The sequence below is a fragment of the Phytophthora parasitica genome (assembly GCF_000247585.1).
Source record: "Phytophthora parasitica INRA-310 unplaced genomic scaffold supercont2.25, whole genome shotgun sequence".
In the NCBI taxonomy this organism is placed as follows: Eukaryota; Oomycota; class Peronosporomycetes; order Peronosporales; family Peronosporaceae; genus Phytophthora; species Phytophthora nicotianae.
Genome location: NW_008649011.1, coordinates 482,131 through 499,599, shown reverse-complemented (window position 1 = coordinate 499,599; position 17,469 = coordinate 482,131). Strand labels below are relative to the sequence as shown.

Sequence of the window (17,469 nt, the reverse complement as noted above, 5' to 3'; positions counted from 1 at the left end):
AGCAGGGTACTCTTGCTACAGCGTACGACGACAACGGACTAAGCGCATCAAGAGCAGTAGAGATGACCGACCAGAATAGGAGTTTTTAGCGCGTTATGTGGAGTATTGCTCAGACGACTGACGGGAACATTGGCACGGCACGGTGCCGCGCCTACGACCCACACCGCCAGCGTTTACCGACACCCGTGGAAGACCCCATCATACTGCAAGTTCATAATCGAACGCCGCGTCAACTGCGGAGTTCGTCATCATGGTGCTGCGGAGCTGGTGGGCGCTGCTGTAGGTCACGCCCACCCGTACACCAACGGTAGAGGTAGGAATAGGACTAAGTACTGTTTCTCTAATGGAACTCACTTCGCAACATTCTCTCAAGCGCGCAAAATGTCATACGTTCTTTGAAGTATAGTTGTACATGTAGAGCTACAGAAATATCCAATGCTGTTTTTTTTTTTTAAATATATATCCACGAAACCCTTAATACACTACTTAAGTAAACTTTTTTTTAAAAACTTCGAATACTAATTTCATAGATATCAGTTTATTGTACTGGCGAGATGAAATGATACACCAAACTTACATATGTGCTCATAATTTTAAAGTACTAATCAGATATGTGCTGGATGACCCTCATTGAAAGCAGCGTAGCGTGGAGATCGCAAACAAACGCCTTCTGGCTTGCCTATTTACAGTCTTATTGAAAAGATGAAGCAAATACGACAACGAAAAAATTGTGCTCATCTCACGTGCACAGCGCGTTTTTAGAGGTATCTCGTGAACGACACAGCGAACAACAACGAGCTGAGTACGTTAAAATAGCTCGCCTTATATTTCTTCTGATAGTTATGATTCCGCCTGTACGGGCAGCGTAAGAAGCTTTGCAAGGCAAGTTGATGCCGGGGTGAGAGCGTCGCTCAGGGGGTTGCCGGACTCTCGTTTTTCTTTTAAGTATAGTATTGAGATGACTGGCAGTTTAGCAGAGAAACATCCCTTACTTAACAGAGGAAGCACGATTCTTTTTCAAACAAAAATAAGCTTACTTCAATTGGGAATTAGGTAAAAAGTAATAGTTGCGCAAAAGTGATGTATCATTTCATCTCGCCAGTACAATAGTACATTTTTCACTTTGGTTAAGATTCTAAGCAGTTCCTCAGTCTATTGGCTAAGAAAAAGGCATGAATGCTTCTTAGTTGGAGCTGTAGATGTAGCAATATATAAGAAAGGAGTATTTTACTCACCTCTTCGTTAATACCGCGATTGTTAGTGCTATAATAAATGGATACACCACATCGCCCGAAAATAATTTATGACTCGACCAGCGTGCCAGATTCAGGGTCAATTCGATTGTTTCATAAAACAGTATTAAAATACCGGTTGCATTAAATTGTTGAACCCACTACCCACCTCACCGTGTGAGGTGGATAGTGTGAATCACACAGAGTGGTTAGGTCGCACATTATCATTAGAAGACGGTAGTGAGCGGGTGCGAGGAGCGTAAACCCGAGCGGGGTGCCCGCGAAGCAGGACCACTCGGTATTTGCGTAGGCGGGCCCAGCGACGAGCTCACCAGCGAACGGACCCGTTGCACTCTCCAGTACATGTTTTTCTAATGCGGGGGTCTGGGGGGTGCAGCCCCCAGTATGCCTTTAATAGAGCGCTGTCCATGATTGTGATGGTTTTGTGTGTTTTTGGATGTGCTCTCAAATCACCAGGTGTTTCGCAAATTTGTCTTTTTCCCGTTGTTAAAAGCAAGAACTTCGTATTCCAGCAACAACTAAAATAGTGAATGGTTTGTGATGACTAGTACTTTATACTGTACTAGTATAAGTACAAGCATACGAAGTGGTTTCTTCTTGACAGCACTACTAATATGTAGGGCGAACAGTGCCATAAATGTACTGAAAGAGCATAGCCAAACTTACATTAAATGTATTAGCTTAGCTAGGAATTCGCGAGGATGGGATTTGTCCATTTTTTTTCGGGTTCATGTGTACGGTTCTCTTTTGAAATAGGGCTGGACTCCAACCCTACTTGGAATGGACAACGAAGCTCAGTTGAGTCGAGATTGAGCGTCTAAACCACACTTCTCAGGCCTGAAAGACAACACAATAACGTAACTATGCGGTCCTGCTGCATCGCACTCGTGATCCTTGCCTTGTACGCCGCAATCAGTGACGCAGCAACTATACCTGGTGGATCCAAGCGAAGCCCATCCGGCTTCCAGCCTTCCATTCGCTCGCTCGCGTTTAGCCGGCATGCTCCTGTCGAGAAGGTATTACTGAGGTCTAATTCAGTAGTGGGCCACGAAGAGAGGGCGTTTGCGATCCCCGGCTTGTCGAAGATCGTTGAATGGTTCAAGGCGCTTATATTAAAGATCAAGCTTTCGTTCAGTGAGGGGAAACAGCTCAGTGCTTGGCTGAAGGAGAAGAAGACGCCGGAAGACGTCTTCAAACTGCTAAAGCTCCATACTGGGACGGAAAATCTCCTGGCCAACAAAAATTTGAAGACGTGGAGTGTCTTCATGGTGCTGTACAACAAGGAAAACCCGACGAAAATGGTGACGATGCTCGGGATGCTCACAAAGACGTATGGAGATGAAGCCGTGGCCAAGATGATTGAAGCATCGCGGGCGAACCTGAAAACAAAACCCATCGCCAACAGGCTGCAGAATCTGCAATTGTCGGGCTGGGCTCAGAATGGATTATCGCCAGATATTGTGTTCCAAATGCTGAAGGTTGGCGAGGGAGGTGTGGACAAACTCATGTCCAACAAAGGCTTGAACGTGTGGTTTTACTTCTTTAACCAGATGAATCGCTACAACCCGGACCGGCAGATCGGTCTCATCAATAAGTTATTGACAGTCTACGATGACATCCCGTTGGCAAAGGCCTTCGATGCGGCATCGAAGGTGAAGTCTACGAAATTCATGGGGAAAGAGCTACAGGAGGCACAGTTCAAAAAGTGGCTTGCGGACGGCATTGAACCGTCAACTATCTTCAAACGCCTCAACTTGGACAAGTTAAAGTGGACAACTGACCCAAATGCAGATGTATATCGCGGATACAAGATATACTATTACGCAAACGCGAAATAGACGCAATTCGGTAAACTCTTATTATGCGCGCGGCCACGCGGTCATCGATATGGCGCAGCTAACATGTATCCAATGTAAAGTAACGAAGCCTCAAGGCCCACTACGGTCTCTTTTCTAATCGGACAGGTAGCTATTGTTGACTGAATTCGTTACAGCTCCCTAATTAAGCTGTGCCCGATTTCTTGGCAAGCGCTGCAAACACTGACTGAGGCTGTGCTAACAGCACCGACGGAGAGTCGAACTCCGCCACGCTACCTGCGTCCATCACGGCGATCTTGTCGCAATACAGGATCGTGTTGATGCGGTGCGCGATGATCAGCACCGTCTTGTCCTCGAACGTCTCCTTGATGGTCGTCTGGATGAGTGCGTCTGTAGCTGTATCCACATTAGCCGTGGCCTCGTCCAGCACCACCACCTTACTGTCCTTGAGCAGTGCGCGACCGATACAGATGAGCTGACGTTGACCCACTGACAGGTTGTCTCCACCTTCTGCCACCTCGAAGTCGAGACCAGCTCCCCAGCGTCGCAGACTATCAGCCATGTGAACCTGTTTGAGTACGTTCCAGATACGCTCATCCGAGTACTCGTGGAACGGGTCGAGGTTTTCACGAAGGGGTCCGCTGAAGAGCACGGGGTCCTGCGGGATGATGGCGAGGCTACGTCGGAGTTCACGGAGGTTAATAGTAGCGATATCAACATCGTCGATGAATACACGTCCGCTGTCGAAGTCGCAGATACGGAAGAGCGCAACCATAAGTGAAGATTTCCCAGCTCCGGTGCGCCCACAGATACCAACTTTCTCACCGGCAGCCACGCTCATATCAACACCTTTGAGTACCAGCGGGAGTTCCGGTCGGTAACGCAAGCAAAGCTGATCGAATCGAATACTGCCACGAGATGGCCATGCTTGCACCTTGCCCATTAGGTTTTCTTGCGAAAGAAGATCTTCAACGGTCTTGCCTATGTCGACTTCACTCTCGATCCCACGGAAGAACAGCAATCGCTCGACACTCGTCATAGCGTTATCTGTACGATCCACTGCACGCATGACCCACTGAACCACTGATGTCAACATGAGTGAATACGTGAGTGAGATACCTGAAGTCATCGCCCCGACTTGTCCTTTCGTTGCTACGAGGTAAAGCGTGACGATGAAAATAATAACCACCGAGAGAAGATCAAGTCGTGTGGCCAACCAGCGACTCGAACACCAGTACGTCAGGTACAAGTTTGTGTTCGTGTCAACGACTTGTCGGTTCCGTGCTGAGAATTTGTCTTCCATCCGGAAAGCCCGGATTGTTGCCAAACCGGACAACGTTTCGCCGAACAAATTGTACACTGGTGTCCTTGTCACGCCTTCCAGTCTCTTGATCTCACATGATGTCTTTTTGAAGTGTTCGCCAGTCCACAAGAAGACGAAGAAGATCGGAATGTACGATACACCGATCCAGTACGACGCGAAAGCTGACACTACGAGAGAACCGAGAGCCATCGACACATTTTGGAAGAGGATTTGGTACTCTTGTGGCAGAATCGAGTCCATTTGGTCCAGATCGTTTGAAAAGCGATTGAGGATACGGCCCATTGGGGTCACGTCGAAGTACCGAGTAATTGGAGCGTTCAATACCCGACGAAAGAGCTCGTCGTGAAGATTTTGCGAAGTACGAACGCACGTTTCGATCATCATCAATGCTCGAAGCAAAGTCAGTACCGAACACAGGATGATAAGTCCAAGGTACCACATACCCAGGCCCGTGTTTGAGTACGCTAAGTCTTCCGCATGACGCTTGAGCGTGCGAGCCCAGTGTCCAGGCCACCAGTCGACGACCGTGCGATTTGCTTGGCCGATACAGTACACAAGTACAAGCACGACAAAGACGACAATTCCATTGAACCCAGACTCGTCAAAGTACGTCTTGTACACCCGCGTGCTCACCGTTCCTCTCACTCGGTCTTCTGCCTGAACGAGCTTCCCCGCCGCGGTTGCGTCGTTGCTCTTGTCCTCCATCGGCTCAGTGGGTTCCGCAATAGCAATCTGTTCCTGCTGATCTTTAGAATGGTCCAGGATCGCCTCGATGTCATCATTTTCTACATTCTCTGTCGCTGGTTTCTTCTCGTTATCAACTAGAACGTCGCTATTCAATCCAAGATGAGGAAACTGAGCCGCGACATCAGTGTACGTCCCAGCCGCGGTAATTACACCCTCACTCATCACCACGATATAATCTGCATTTGGCAGCAAGTCGTAGTGGCTATTCAACACCAGCAACCGAGTCTGATCACCAGCCATACCAACGATACACTTGTCGAAAATCGCATGAGCTACGTGGGGATCCACAGCACTCAACGGATCATCCAAAATCAGCACATCCGTCCCTGCCCGGTACATCGCACGAGCGATAGCCACTCGAGCTTTCTGACCGCCACTCAAGTTGATGCCACGTTCACCAATCTCCGTCGAGTCTCCATTGGGTAGAGCCATCAGGTCCATCGCCAGTTGCGACGCATCCAGTACCTGTTCGTATCGTTCAGCATCGTAGTCTTGCTCGAAGAGAATGTTATCACGCAGAGTTGCATTGCGGATCCAGGTGTCTTGGCTAACATACGCCACGCGTCCACCGATTTCGAGTACACCGGAGGTTCGTGGCATTTCTCCAAGGATGGCGTTGACTAGACTGGATTTACCGGATCCAACCCTACCGACCACCATAACGAGAGCTCCACGCTCGATCTCCAAGTTGAGACCTTCCAGTCGAAATTCTTGTGGTTGTTGTTCATCGGGTAAAGCCGCACTTTTGACAATCTCGTCGATATCGTTACCGCTTTGGTCGTCATCTAACGTCGGTGTAACTACAACAATTCCTTCTGCAGCAGACGTCCCAGGCCAACGAAAACTAGCGTCGCGGATCGAAATGCACCCCCTACCGACAAATTCACCACCGGCGAGAGGCTCCGATATGAGAGGAGTCGTCATGGACGTATCTGTCGAAGGTGACGGCAAGGGCGATTGGGTCACGATCTCACTAGCCAGAAGGAACTGGTCGATCCGCGCAAACGAAATTTTGGCCTTCGAGTAGCCCCCAATGGCCTGAGGTAGCTGGTTGAGGGCTGTGCGGCAGATATTGACCATTGCGATCAACGTAAACGCCTGAACGACGCTGATTTCGTTCCGAATGAGCATGTACAGACCCAACGTAACACCGGACAGATACGTCGGTGTGACGAACAGCATGACGGTATTGATCACCTGGTACAAGTGGAACTTACGTAACAAAGCCACTTCCCGTACTCGTAATTTGTCCACACGTTGAGCAAGAGAATCCTCCCACGCATAGAACTTCATAACGCGGATACCTTGCAGAGCTTCGGACGTAACCTTGACGCGTTCATCGATGACTTTGAGTAGTTGTTTCTGCAGTCTGGCGATGCGATCTCCTTGCTGCACTGATAGAGCCATCACCGCGATAAGCACCAGGGCTCCAGCAATGGAAGAATAGAAGTCGAAGAGCACACCGACAAGCATAATGGAGATGGCAAAGCCAAGGGGCCCCATGACAAGCCACGGACCATGTGCCACGAAGTGGAACACGCGTTCTGTATCGACGCTCATGAGTGTGAGAATCTCGCCAGTCGTATACTCTTGGCGAGCTTCACTCGACAGCTTGAGGGCCTTATCGTAGATAAGGGACATGGTGAGAGAGCGCATGTTGATACCGATACGTGCTGACAAGAAGAACACGTAGTTCAGTGACAATACTGCAACGAGAGAGCTGCCGGTCATCATTGCCATGAGCCAGTATCCACTGGAGATGTGGAAGATATTCTCCTCATTGTTGAGGAATTCCAGAAGCCCCTGGGCGACGTACGACTGCATCCCCAACGCCACCACGTACAACATGCAGCTCGTTAACACAACGGTCAATTCCGCCCGAAATGCCACCGCGAACGCCATTGCCACGGGCGAAACGCCAAAGATATGGTGTTTATCAGGTGCGTAGACTTGACGAAAGCGAGCTTCCACAGCCTGACAAGAGTCACGGGGACAAAGAGGCCACACGTCTTCCATCTCGAGGATCTTCTTCGAGCCCAATGATATCATCGGGTAGACCCATTGCGCCAAAAGGATCGAGATGAACGAAGCATGGTCCAGTGGATTCGGTTGTTGGCTGAACGGTACAACCTCGGGTTTGGTCGATTCGCTCGATACTGCATCGGGTGTCGGTGGTGCTTTGACGTAGTCGTGCTTGATATCGGGCCAATTGTCTGCCACCATTGGAGATCAAATACAGTGAAGGATCAGGTGTGCCAAGTGTGTTGTTTCAGGCAAATTGAGGAGTGATTGGTGTCAAAGGAGTTCATTATTGTTGAAGACAAAAAAGATTGGCATCGGTCGCGGTAGGCGTTTCGTCTATGACCACCATAGCACAAAGTTGTACATCACGAGTGTCGATTAGATGGCGACCAGCCGAACCATAACTGAACAACGTCATTCGATAGCTAGGTGACCGCAAAAGGGCGAGCCTCCATGACGTAGGTTACGGGCGTAGGCGCTTGCTCAACACGTCAGATGGAAACTCACTTCAGCCAGCGTGTACATGTATAATCTCATGATACGTTAAGCTAACACTGTTATCAACATCGTTCTAGCTACGACCCTCATGATTTGCTAGTGCTGCCAACACTGACTGAGGCTGTGCCAACAGCACCAACGGAGATTCGAACTCCACCACACGACCTGCGTCCATCACGGCGATCTTGTCGCAATACAGGATCGTGTTGATGCGGTGCGCGATGATCAGCACCGTCTTGTCCTCGAACGTCTCCTTGATGGTCGTCTGGATGAGTGCGTCTGTAGCTGTATCCACATTAGCCGTGGCCTCGTCCAGCACCACCACCTTACTGTCCTTGAGCAGTGCGCGACCGATACAGATGAGCTGACGTTGACCCACTGACAGGTTGTCTCCAGCTTCTGCCACCTCGAAGTCGAGGCCAGCTCCCCAGCGTCGCAGACTATCAGCCATGTGAACCTGTTTGAGTACGTTCCAGATACGCTCATCCGAGTACTCGTGGAACGGGTCGAGGTTTTCACGAAGGGGTCCGCTGAAGAGCACGGGGTCCTGCGGGATGATGGCGAGGCTACGTCGGAGTTCACGGAGGTTAATAGTAGCGATATCAACATCGTCGATGAATACACGTCCGCTGTCGAAGTCGCAGATACGGAAGAGCGCGACCATTACTACTTCCATCCTGACTCACGGTTTCAATATTCCGGGAATGCAATAGCCGCTCGACACTCTTCATTGCGTTGTCAGCACAGCGGATGATCCACTGCACTACCGACGCCAGCACTTTCAAGTACGTGAGCAAGATGTCGGAGGTTAGCTCTCCGACCTCACCTTGGGCAGACATCAAGGAATTTTGTAACTGAACAGGTGATGAAGACGGAGAGCAAGCCCAACGGTGGAGCCCAGCCAGCGTCCAGCGTCCCAATAACGTAAGAAGATGCTGTCGTTCCTGTCGACAACGTCACGGTAGCGTGATGAGAAACTCCTTCCATCTTGATCACTCGAATAGTAAAGAAGAGAAAAGAAACCGACTGGGGATTCGGACTGCCCAGAATATGTGCGCGATGCTCGTGAAGTCCAGGATCTCAATGCAGAGAAAACAGAGCATGACGACGATATTGATGTTAGCCGTGGTGGAACACAGGAATCAGCAAATGACCGCTCGGATGATCTGGCACAGCCCGACGAGAGTACTCAGCGGTCGGATGGGGCGCACTATGATGGAGGTGGAAGAGTTGGTCAGCCCAACAACTACAGGCAGAGCGATCAAGCCAGCTACTTCTCAGAATGTATGTCATAGCGCTGCGGGTGGAGCACCACGTCCTAGATCTAGGACAAGGTGATTTGGGACGTCCCAAAATCCTACGGGATATGCTCCAGTAGCGAGGTCCAACAAGGTTGTAAGCTGGAGTCCGAGTGATCCCTTCGAGACACTTGAGTTCACATGACAATTTCTTGGAATGATCGCTCCTGAATTCGAAGATGACAACCAGCGGGATGTATTATGCATAGTTGCTGCTCCAAAACGTGTCAATGGCAGTAGGAAGCGAATGCCGATACGACCAGCGTTCCTACTGCCATAGACACTTTTTGGATCAGCAACTGGTACCCTTCGGGTAGCACAGCGTCCATTTGGGCGAGATCGTTGGAGAATCGTTTGAGAATTCGTCCAACAGGAGTCACATCAAAGTACCTCGAGATAGGCTGCCGATACGCGTCGAATTAATTGGTCGTGCATGTTTTGTGACGTCTTCATGCACGATGCGATCAACATCAACGCACGCGTTAAAATCCACACAGCACAGAGCTCTATAAACCCCAGATATCAAATACTAAATACCGAAAACCGTGCTCGAGTATAATGGGTCGACATCGAACGGTACCATGTTTTGAGCCCAATGGTCGGTCCACCTGTCCACAATTGTTCGTATTGCTTGACTAACGCTGTAGGCCAAGCTGGGCACTAGCGCGATGAGTATGCAGTTGAAACATGAGTTGTCGAAGTAGGTTTTGCATACATGGCCATCGACTGAGCCTCCCCGAGAATTGACTGGCCGGAGAGCTCCACCTGGAGGGTCACACTCCTGTGGAGACTTTCTTGGACTTACAACTGAAGGATTGTTCCAGCGATTTTACTGTGTTGGCTAGGTGTTACGACAAGATCGAAACTTGTGTAGGCGCTGGCCACTTGAAGCTCGCGTTGAGAACAGAACTGAGGAATGTCCATAGCCCAGTACTAGTGTACTGAATTTTCTAATTATCAAATTACGTGGAGTGTCAATAACAGCACGATTGTACTAAGTTCGCACTAATTATAAACAGTAGCAATCGTAAATACGTATGCGTGCTTGCATTGAGTTAGGTGTACCGAAACATTCTATTGCAAGTGTACAACTGAGATGTTGGCACTTTGACGCTTAACTTGAGTTATTGTTATTCTTCAGATTGCAGTACAATGCATTCCGTGAGTCGCGGAATTGCCACTTCGACGTTCATAATCAATGAACCGCTATGTATATTTTTTTACGGGAGGCCACTCGCTGTGGCCACATTGCCGCCCTTTGACAACGGAACTTTGCTTTTATCCTTAAGCACATAGCGGCTATTGTCGGTCTTCGTGGAGTTTGACTAAAAAGAAAAGACATCATGAATTTGAACTGCAGCATCTCATATCCAAAATGAAACTGAGTACGAAACCCAGCTATAGGCATCTATAATTGCCGAATATTCATTTATTTTTACTGATAGAAATAAACTACAGTCGCATGTACCGAAATAAATTGGCGATGGATCCCATCTAACGTATACCTTCCGTTTCTCTCTACCTGCTATTTTCAAATTTGATATTAATTTTTCTTAAACAATTACAATTCCTGTAGTACAGTACACAATAGACAGTAGATTTGCAAAACTCATAAAAAAGTGTTGGTCACTTTGTGCAGATATTATATTGGTTGGCATTTTTTCTATTTTCCCACTCGATCTAATATTGAAATGGTGTAACCAAGAGAGGCTCCTCTGCCAGCACCACAGCCTGTTTCAGGTGGTGCAGATGCAGCCGAAGATGAGCCTGGCATTGGTGACCCTGAAGGGAAAGAAGACGCCCTCCGATCTGGCGTCCAAGCTGCTGGTGTTCTCTCTAGTAATTTAGACAAGTTTGGTAAGGCACGCTTCGTTGTTGACTCAACCGACCTGGAAAATGCAAGAAAACTACCTAATCTCAGGACAACTTTTCTAGCCGAGAGTGATGACTTACCCAAGCAAACCTACGGCCGATCCTATGACTGCAATGCCAATATCGCAGAAGATGAATATTCTTTTAAATAAAAACTAATTCGTGTCCGCATCAAAGATTTCGCAATAAAATGTGGATTCCTGATTCTTGTCCAGCAATCTAGTGTTCAGTCAAACAACTTTGGCAACGCCAATAATCGTTGCAAAAACTGAATTGCGTTCAGGTTTTTCATACCGATACTCCTTCAGACAAACTTGAATGACCATTCTTTGTCAACGTATACAGACAAAATGGTGTGTGTAAGCTGACAAAAGCAAACGTTGCTCACAATCATTCGAAAAAGGTTGAGTTTGCTCGCCTAACATGTGTGGAAGGCTTGATTCTCACGAGCTGAAACAGCTCGATGCATCACCACTCAGGATATTCAAGCTCTGACGTACCTTGTGGTGCGTGACTCGATGACTATTAATGTGAGATCAACCACTACTCTTGACGGGAAACTATTGAAGATTTTCTACGATCTCGCGGATTTGTGTTGACCAAGAGACAATTCACGATAAAATTTGACATTGACGACCGTCTCCGAGAGGATGTTGTGGAGCGTTTCCAGAAGCTACAGGCCTACATTGAGTTGGTAACTGCGAATACACTGTGAAAAAATTGACAGAGAATCCGATAACGCAACATTTCGGAGCTCCTGCTTTATTCCAAATAATGGAGTGCACATTGTCAAAATGTGCAAACACTTGATCGTTTTTGACGGGACTCACCTGATTGGTGAAATGAATAATAGAAGGGCTTTTCTTGCCACCACTACCAAACACTTCAACAACCATGTGATCCCGTTTGCCCTGGCGCTGGTGCCAACTGAAAACTACGCCAATTGGACCTGGTTCATGTACTGCGTAAAACGCGACCGGTTTGGAGAGAATCACTGTGATTTCCGATCGCCAAAAGAGGTCTATTGGCGGCAGCTGCAGAACGTTTTCCTCTTTCCGGGCACCGCTTCTATCTATGTCACATAATGACCAACATCAACCAAAAGAGAGCGAGGCTGACTATTGACGATAGACGTACGATCTGTCAATTAGCTCGCAGTGACTGTGAAGATAGCTATAAACTGTTCTGTGGCGAGCTCACCGAGTCTAAACCTGCTGCTGCTGTCTATCTCGATGAAATTGACGGCAAGCACAGGGTCAAGTAAAACTTTGTGAAGGGTTTGAGCTGCCAATTTTTAATGAGATCACGTCGAACCTGTCAGAGTATGCCAACAATTAGATGAGAACTGAGCTCTGAAGTGCCAAGCCTCTTCGCGGTTTTCATTTATACTTCAAGAAACTGAGTGAATTGACAAGTGAAAAGTGTCAAATGGCGGCGAATTGGCTGCGCCAACATAAGGAAACCCATTTGGTCCCTGTACTAATCGCTCAACGCAAGGACAGAACTGCGGCAGCGGGAATGTGTAGGTTCACTGCATTTATGTTCGGTGCATACTCGGTTCAGCACCGTGGTCCTCAGGATCGAGATGGTCACCTTCCTGTCTGGAGACTTGTCGACCTTTCTCCTCAAGAATGTACGTGCGGAAATTGGCAAAATCATGCCTTTCCTTGTATTCACGCCATCTCCGCAGCTATTCAAGACGGCCCTCGACTCGAAGATTTTGTATTATGCGGAGAAAATGTATTTTGCGAATTTTCGCCAAACGCACACTTTCGTGTTTCAGCCTTGGCCGAAAGACGTCACGCTGGCGATCGACCCCACACAATTGGTCCCTCTGTTTCAACTAGATGACGAGCACGTGGGCAAGCGTGGGCTCAAGCCTGGCCCAACGCCCCAACACAGACACAAACGAGCGAGGAATAGATTGATAGCAGAATACGAAAGTCCTTAATATCTTATCGAAATCTCGCACTAAGCTAATGTTAACATTTTGAAATACATAATTGTATGATCCCATTGTTTTCTTCCTAAATCTAAACCGGTAGTTAGAAAGATAGATATTTCAAGTGATTGACCTCCAAGTTGTTTTTATTAAATGTCAAAATTGTACAAGTAGTTAGATTTCCTTTGGACAATGACGAAAAAACCAAATTTCTGCGGTTACATTTCAGGTATTTTAAAAATTTAAATTTAAATTGAGAAACACAATTTCTTATCACTGGCTTTGACAATTTTAGCTTAGGTCTTGTGCGAGACGGTAATAATAATATATATGCATCTGGACTTCTTGCACCCTGCAGCACTTTTGCTTTTGCAAGATGCCTCCACTCAACAAGCGCAAAAAACACGCACGGAACTTTAAACGAAAGGCTGACGGCACCTTCTACAAGCTCAAGCTAAACCAGAATCTACCGTCGTGCCCACCGAGTTCTGAAGGTGCTCTGGCTAGTTCTGCGACTAACCAGAGAAATACGGGTCTTTTCACCTCGACGCAAGCAAGACGCGGAAGGGGACAAGGAATGTACAACGTAGAGCGCCTATATGCAAAGCGCTGGGTGCACAATTTAGAGTTCTATTTAGTGCAGTGGGTCGGCTATCGATAACTAACCTGGGAACCTGCTAAAAACCTACCACCGAAGTTCAAAGTTGACTGAGTTTGAAACCATCGACTTTGTGTGGCTGTACCAACCTACAAGGGGGAGACGAAGGAAGAAGCTACCCATACGCCGCAGCGAACGCATAGCCACTAAATAGGTTAAGCTCGTAATTTACAATATAACATACTTAACGTATACTGAAAACAGTACTGCGATTTGTATTGTCATCTCCCTAAAAGTCAGTGCACTAGTGCTGGATTATGGAAAATTCCTCGAAAAGAAATCCTCCCTGGACCAGTGTATCCACTTGACATCGCGTTTGGACTCATATCCAAATCCTCACAATTTGTAGGAGTGAAAAGCGTGTAATTGTGAAGAATTCGTCGTTTTCAAAGAACAAGTCAATGCGTGGTAGCGAAATGTTCGCTTTGCAGAAGCCGGAGATGACTTGTGGAAGCTGGAGCAGTGCCGGGCGGCAAACATTACCAATGCAATCACTGCGAGGCTTCGGCGATACCAATGGTGCTGTGGAGGAGTACATATAGACCCAATCCGACCCCGAGAGGAATGTTGGCGTAAGGAAGAGCATCACTGTATGTAATCACTTGGAGTAATGATATTTATGTAAGAAATCCACTTTTCGGGCCGAAGCTTCTCCACGCATTGAGATAGAGGCTCCTTCCACACGTAATACTTCATAACACGAATGCCTTGGAGAGCCTCCAGTGTTACTTTGACTCGGTAACTTTAAGGAGCCTGCGCTGGACGTGGGTGTAACGATCTCCCTATTTTACGGAGATCAACAGCAACACAACCAATACCATTGCACCTGCCAGTGCTGAGTAAGCACCCAGAAGCACTCCAATCATCGCAATTGAAATGATGAAAGCTAATGGACCCATCACGTGCAGCATCGCGGTGAAGAACCCGTTCTGCATCAACACTCATGAGTGTCAGGACCTCACCGGCCTTGTACTGTTGTCTCGAAACACTGGATAGTTTTAGTGCCTTGCCGAAGACTAGAGTTATTGTATATGACTGAATACTGGCACCGATTCGAGAGGTAGTGGCGAAAACGTAATTGACAGCACAGAGTTGATGGTCACCATCACTACCAAGTAGTAACCGTTGGAGATCCCGAAAATATTCTCTTGGTCATTTAGAAATTGTAACAAAGCTTGAGCGACGTAGGACTGTATGACCAACGCCATACGTACATCACGGAACCAAAGAGCATGATGGTGAGTTCTTTTCGAAACGTTTTAGCGCCACGGGCGATCCCCAGATTGGTGGCGTGGGGTCGTATACTCGCCGGAACCGAGCTTCCAGCGCGTCGCACGAATCGTTCTACCCAATGGGCCACATGTCCTGGAGTTCGAGCGCACATTCTTCCCCAAGAGAGATCATCGGTGGGATTCAGCGAGTAAACACGATAGAAAAGAAGGACGCATTTTGCAGCGGGTTGATACGTCGACTCTGAACGGTTGATGTTTCTCATCATCCGAATTGATTGTAGACACACAACTTGGAGGCGAGGGCGGTGGTCAGATGCAGTTAACCGACATGGCCCACGTGACGATCGGCATGGCCAGCGGATCGCAAAATGAACCAGTTGATTGAAGTTACAGTACAATACTAATCGACGTTAAGTGTACCTTCTCATATTATTCATCAGTCGTGAGATGAGATGAACAAAGTGCAGGTTACAGACCAATGAAATTGGTTGATTATTGGCCGAAATCTTGTTTGTGCTTAGTTTTGTCTGCGTCAGCTCATGAAGCTGCCCCTCACGTCAATACATGTAAAACGCAACGCAAGGTGGACTCGTTTACCAATTTTATCACCAAGAGCAGATTTCCTATCACACCAGATAGGTTATCAGGCCTCTTATTGGCTACCACATGTTCTTGAATCAGTAGAACTTGTACATCATGTCAATCTGCGTGATGTACAAGCATTTGCGATACAAGTTGCTTTGGTACCGAAAGCCAAGTTTTCACTTCGCAACTTACCTGATATCTGTGTGATCTAAGGCCAAGACATCAACTATGGCTCAGCGTGTAGCACGTGCCACTCAAACCTGGCAACCCCAGAAGTACTTAAAGTTCCAGCGTCAGCGTCTGCGTCCGGCATTGGAGCTGCTCTTGCGGGTGCCGGAACTTCCCACTACCGATGGCGACGCAGTGGAGATCGTCGACCTCGGCGCTGGGACGGGTAACATGGCTCCTTCCTTCCTGTACGAATGCCCTTTACGACACCCCAAACTTGTAGAATAATAACACTGACGTGATAGTATCTTACAGAAAACGCTGGCCCAAGGCGCACGTGACGTTCGTGGACTCGTCGGCTTCCATGCTGAATGTCGCTCAACAGGAACACGATGAGAACGAGACTCTCGACACGCAGCGATTCTCCTACGTTCAGGCCGATTTCGAGACGTATGCGCCCGAACGACCCGTGGACTTGATTTTCTCGAACGCAGCACTGCAGTGGGTGAACGCCGAAAAGCACAAGGAGATCCTTCCCCGCCTTTATTCCTTCCTGAAGCCTGGTGGTGTACTGGCCTTTCAAATCCCGGACACTCGCCTTCAGCCGAGCCACCAGCGTATGGTCGACGCGGCGGCAAAGTTGGGACTAAGTGACCGTGTGGCTGGCGTTCGATGGGTAACGTGCGAGAAAGACCCAGATTTCTACTACGAGCTGTTCAAGGCTGTCGACAATGGCGCGGAACTCGATATGTGGGCGGCTGTGTATGCGCAGGTCCTGGAGGGAGACAACCCTGTTGCCGACTTCACCGGCTCGACAGCTCTTCGGCCGTACATGGAAGCTCTGGGTGAACCTTCCGAGAACGCAACCAAGTTCGAACAAACGTACCGCGAGATGATCGCAGCCGCATATCCAAAACAGAGCGATGGTAACACTATCTTCAACCTCAAACGGTTTTTTGTCATGGTTACTAAGCCAGAGTAGACTGGCGACTCACAGGCGTACCCCGTCTAGCAAATTTAAAGCCGAATACACTTGTATCTTGCTCCATTCAGTCGCCATTGATGAGTGGATGTTTATCGCCAAATGTATGCAATCACTGATTACGGATGGACTAATTCTAAAGTCATGTTAGGTGTGTGGAGATTGAATGCTTGGTACTGCAGTATTAGTATTCTAGTCTGGATGTGGACTCTATAACGTGCATCAAACGATAACCTGAGGGTGGCACGACCACGCGTTGTTTCATACAGTCGTGATAGTTTGTCCATGGCGTGCTTCACCTGACGGCTTTGCAATTTTTAATCTCCACCAGGGCTCGCCTCGTCACTTCCCTTTTTGCATTGCATACTCGGACGACCACTGGGCGAGACAATGAGCTTACAACTTCTTCATAACGAGAAAAGCGACCGCGATGGGTCTTTCGTGAGTATCACGACACCTAAGAGTGGCCAGGAATTTGATCGTGCTGATGAACCAACGCCACAAACAAAAGAAGAAGCCAAGATTTTGGTTAAGCTCGTTGGACCCGTGGTTAGTACTTCTGTATCAATACCAAGTATAACAGCTTCTCACGCCCCGCTCTGTTAGATGATCACTACGTTTCTTGAGTTTCTCCCGGGCTTTACGTCAATCATTCTTGCTGGAAACATGGACTCGCCACACTCTCAACACTACATTGATGCTGCAACATTTTCTACCATGGTATGATAACTACTTAGACTGCAGATAACAGTTGTTTCATGCGCACTGATGATGCTATCTTATTACATACAGGCGCTGAACATGACCTCGCTCTCCGTCGGGCTCGGACTCGCATCAGCACTAGACACGCTCTGTTCGCAAGCCTATGGGGCCAAACGATACGAGAAGATCGGCATCTACTTCCAGACTGGAGTCATCGTACTCACCGTCTTTATCAAGAAGACAGGAACTTGGGGGGCGCCAAAGTGAAAGTGCCGCCCCCGCAGTTCAGACGGATGAAAGCTTCTAGAAGCTTCCACAGCCGTCCTACATCTGCATGTGTATTAATTACTATACTATACATTTCATAGT

General features: G+C 48.0%; 7 protein-coding genes across 7 annotated transcripts; 5 read left to right on the top strand and 2 right to left on the bottom strand.

Moving 5' to 3' along the window:
- Positions 1-2,116: 2,116 nt before the first annotated feature.
- On the top strand, positions 2,117-3,183 carry PPTG_11841 (hypothetical protein; the record flags this gene model as incomplete). The annotated part of the gene is made up of 1 exon (XM_008907032.1): positions 2,117-3,183. The coding sequence occupies one exon, from the start codon at positions 2,117-2,119 to the stop codon at positions 3,089-3,091; it is 975 nt and encodes a 324-aa protein (XP_008905280.1). The 3' UTR covers positions 3,092-3,183.
- PPTG_11840 (hypothetical protein) lies at positions 3,056-7,441 on the bottom strand. The gene has a single exon (XM_008907031.1). The coding sequence runs from the start codon at positions 7,362-7,364 to the stop codon at positions 3,255-3,257; it is 4,110 nt and encodes a 1,369-aa protein (XP_008905279.1). The 5' UTR covers positions 7,365-7,441; the 3' UTR covers positions 3,056-3,254.
- Positions 7,442-7,734: 293 nt separating this feature from the next.
- PPTG_11839 (hypothetical protein) lies at positions 7,735-8,337 on the bottom strand (the record flags this gene model as incomplete). Its single annotated transcript, XM_008907030.1, has 1 exon — positions 7,735-8,337. One exon carries the CDS (start codon positions 8,335-8,337, stop codon positions 7,735-7,737), a length of 603 nt encoding a protein of 200 aa, XP_008905278.1.
- Positions 8,338-9,116: 779 nt separating this feature from the next.
- PPTG_22880 (hypothetical protein) lies at positions 9,117-12,782 on the top strand (the record flags this gene model as incomplete). Its single annotated transcript, XM_008907029.1, has 7 exons — positions 9,117-9,155; positions 9,607-9,659; positions 10,101-10,120; positions 10,682-10,816; positions 11,401-11,521; positions 11,685-11,810; positions 12,410-12,782. The coding sequence occupies 7 exons, from the start codon at positions 9,117-9,119 to the stop codon at positions 12,780-12,782; spliced, it is 867 nt and encodes a 288-aa protein (XP_008905277.1).
- Positions 12,783-13,149: 367 nt separating this feature from the next.
- On the top strand, positions 13,150-15,048 carry PPTG_22879 (hypothetical protein; the record flags this gene model as incomplete). Its single annotated transcript, XM_008907028.1, has 4 exons — positions 13,150-13,352; positions 13,781-13,963; positions 14,340-14,380; positions 14,945-15,048. 4 exons carry the CDS (start codon positions 13,150-13,152, stop codon positions 15,046-15,048), a joined length of 531 nt encoding a protein of 176 aa, XP_008905276.1.
- Positions 15,049-15,425: 377 nt separating this feature from the next.
- On the top strand, positions 15,426-16,499 carry PPTG_11838 (hypothetical protein). The gene is made up of 2 exons (XM_008907027.1): positions 15,426-15,664; positions 15,732-16,499. The coding sequence occupies exons 1-2, from the start codon at positions 15,477-15,479 to the stop codon at positions 16,396-16,398; spliced, it is 855 nt and encodes a 284-aa protein (XP_008905275.1). The 5' UTR covers positions 15,426-15,476; the 3' UTR covers positions 16,399-16,499.
- A 175-nt stretch (positions 16,500-16,674) lies between these two features.
- PPTG_11837 (hypothetical protein) lies at positions 16,675-17,469 on the top strand. The gene is made up of 3 exons (XM_008907026.1): positions 16,675-16,947; positions 17,005-17,118; positions 17,191-17,469. The coding sequence occupies exons 1-3, from the start codon at positions 16,789-16,791 to the stop codon at positions 17,365-17,367; spliced, it is 450 nt and encodes a 149-aa protein (XP_008905274.1). The 5' UTR covers positions 16,675-16,788; the 3' UTR covers positions 17,368-17,469.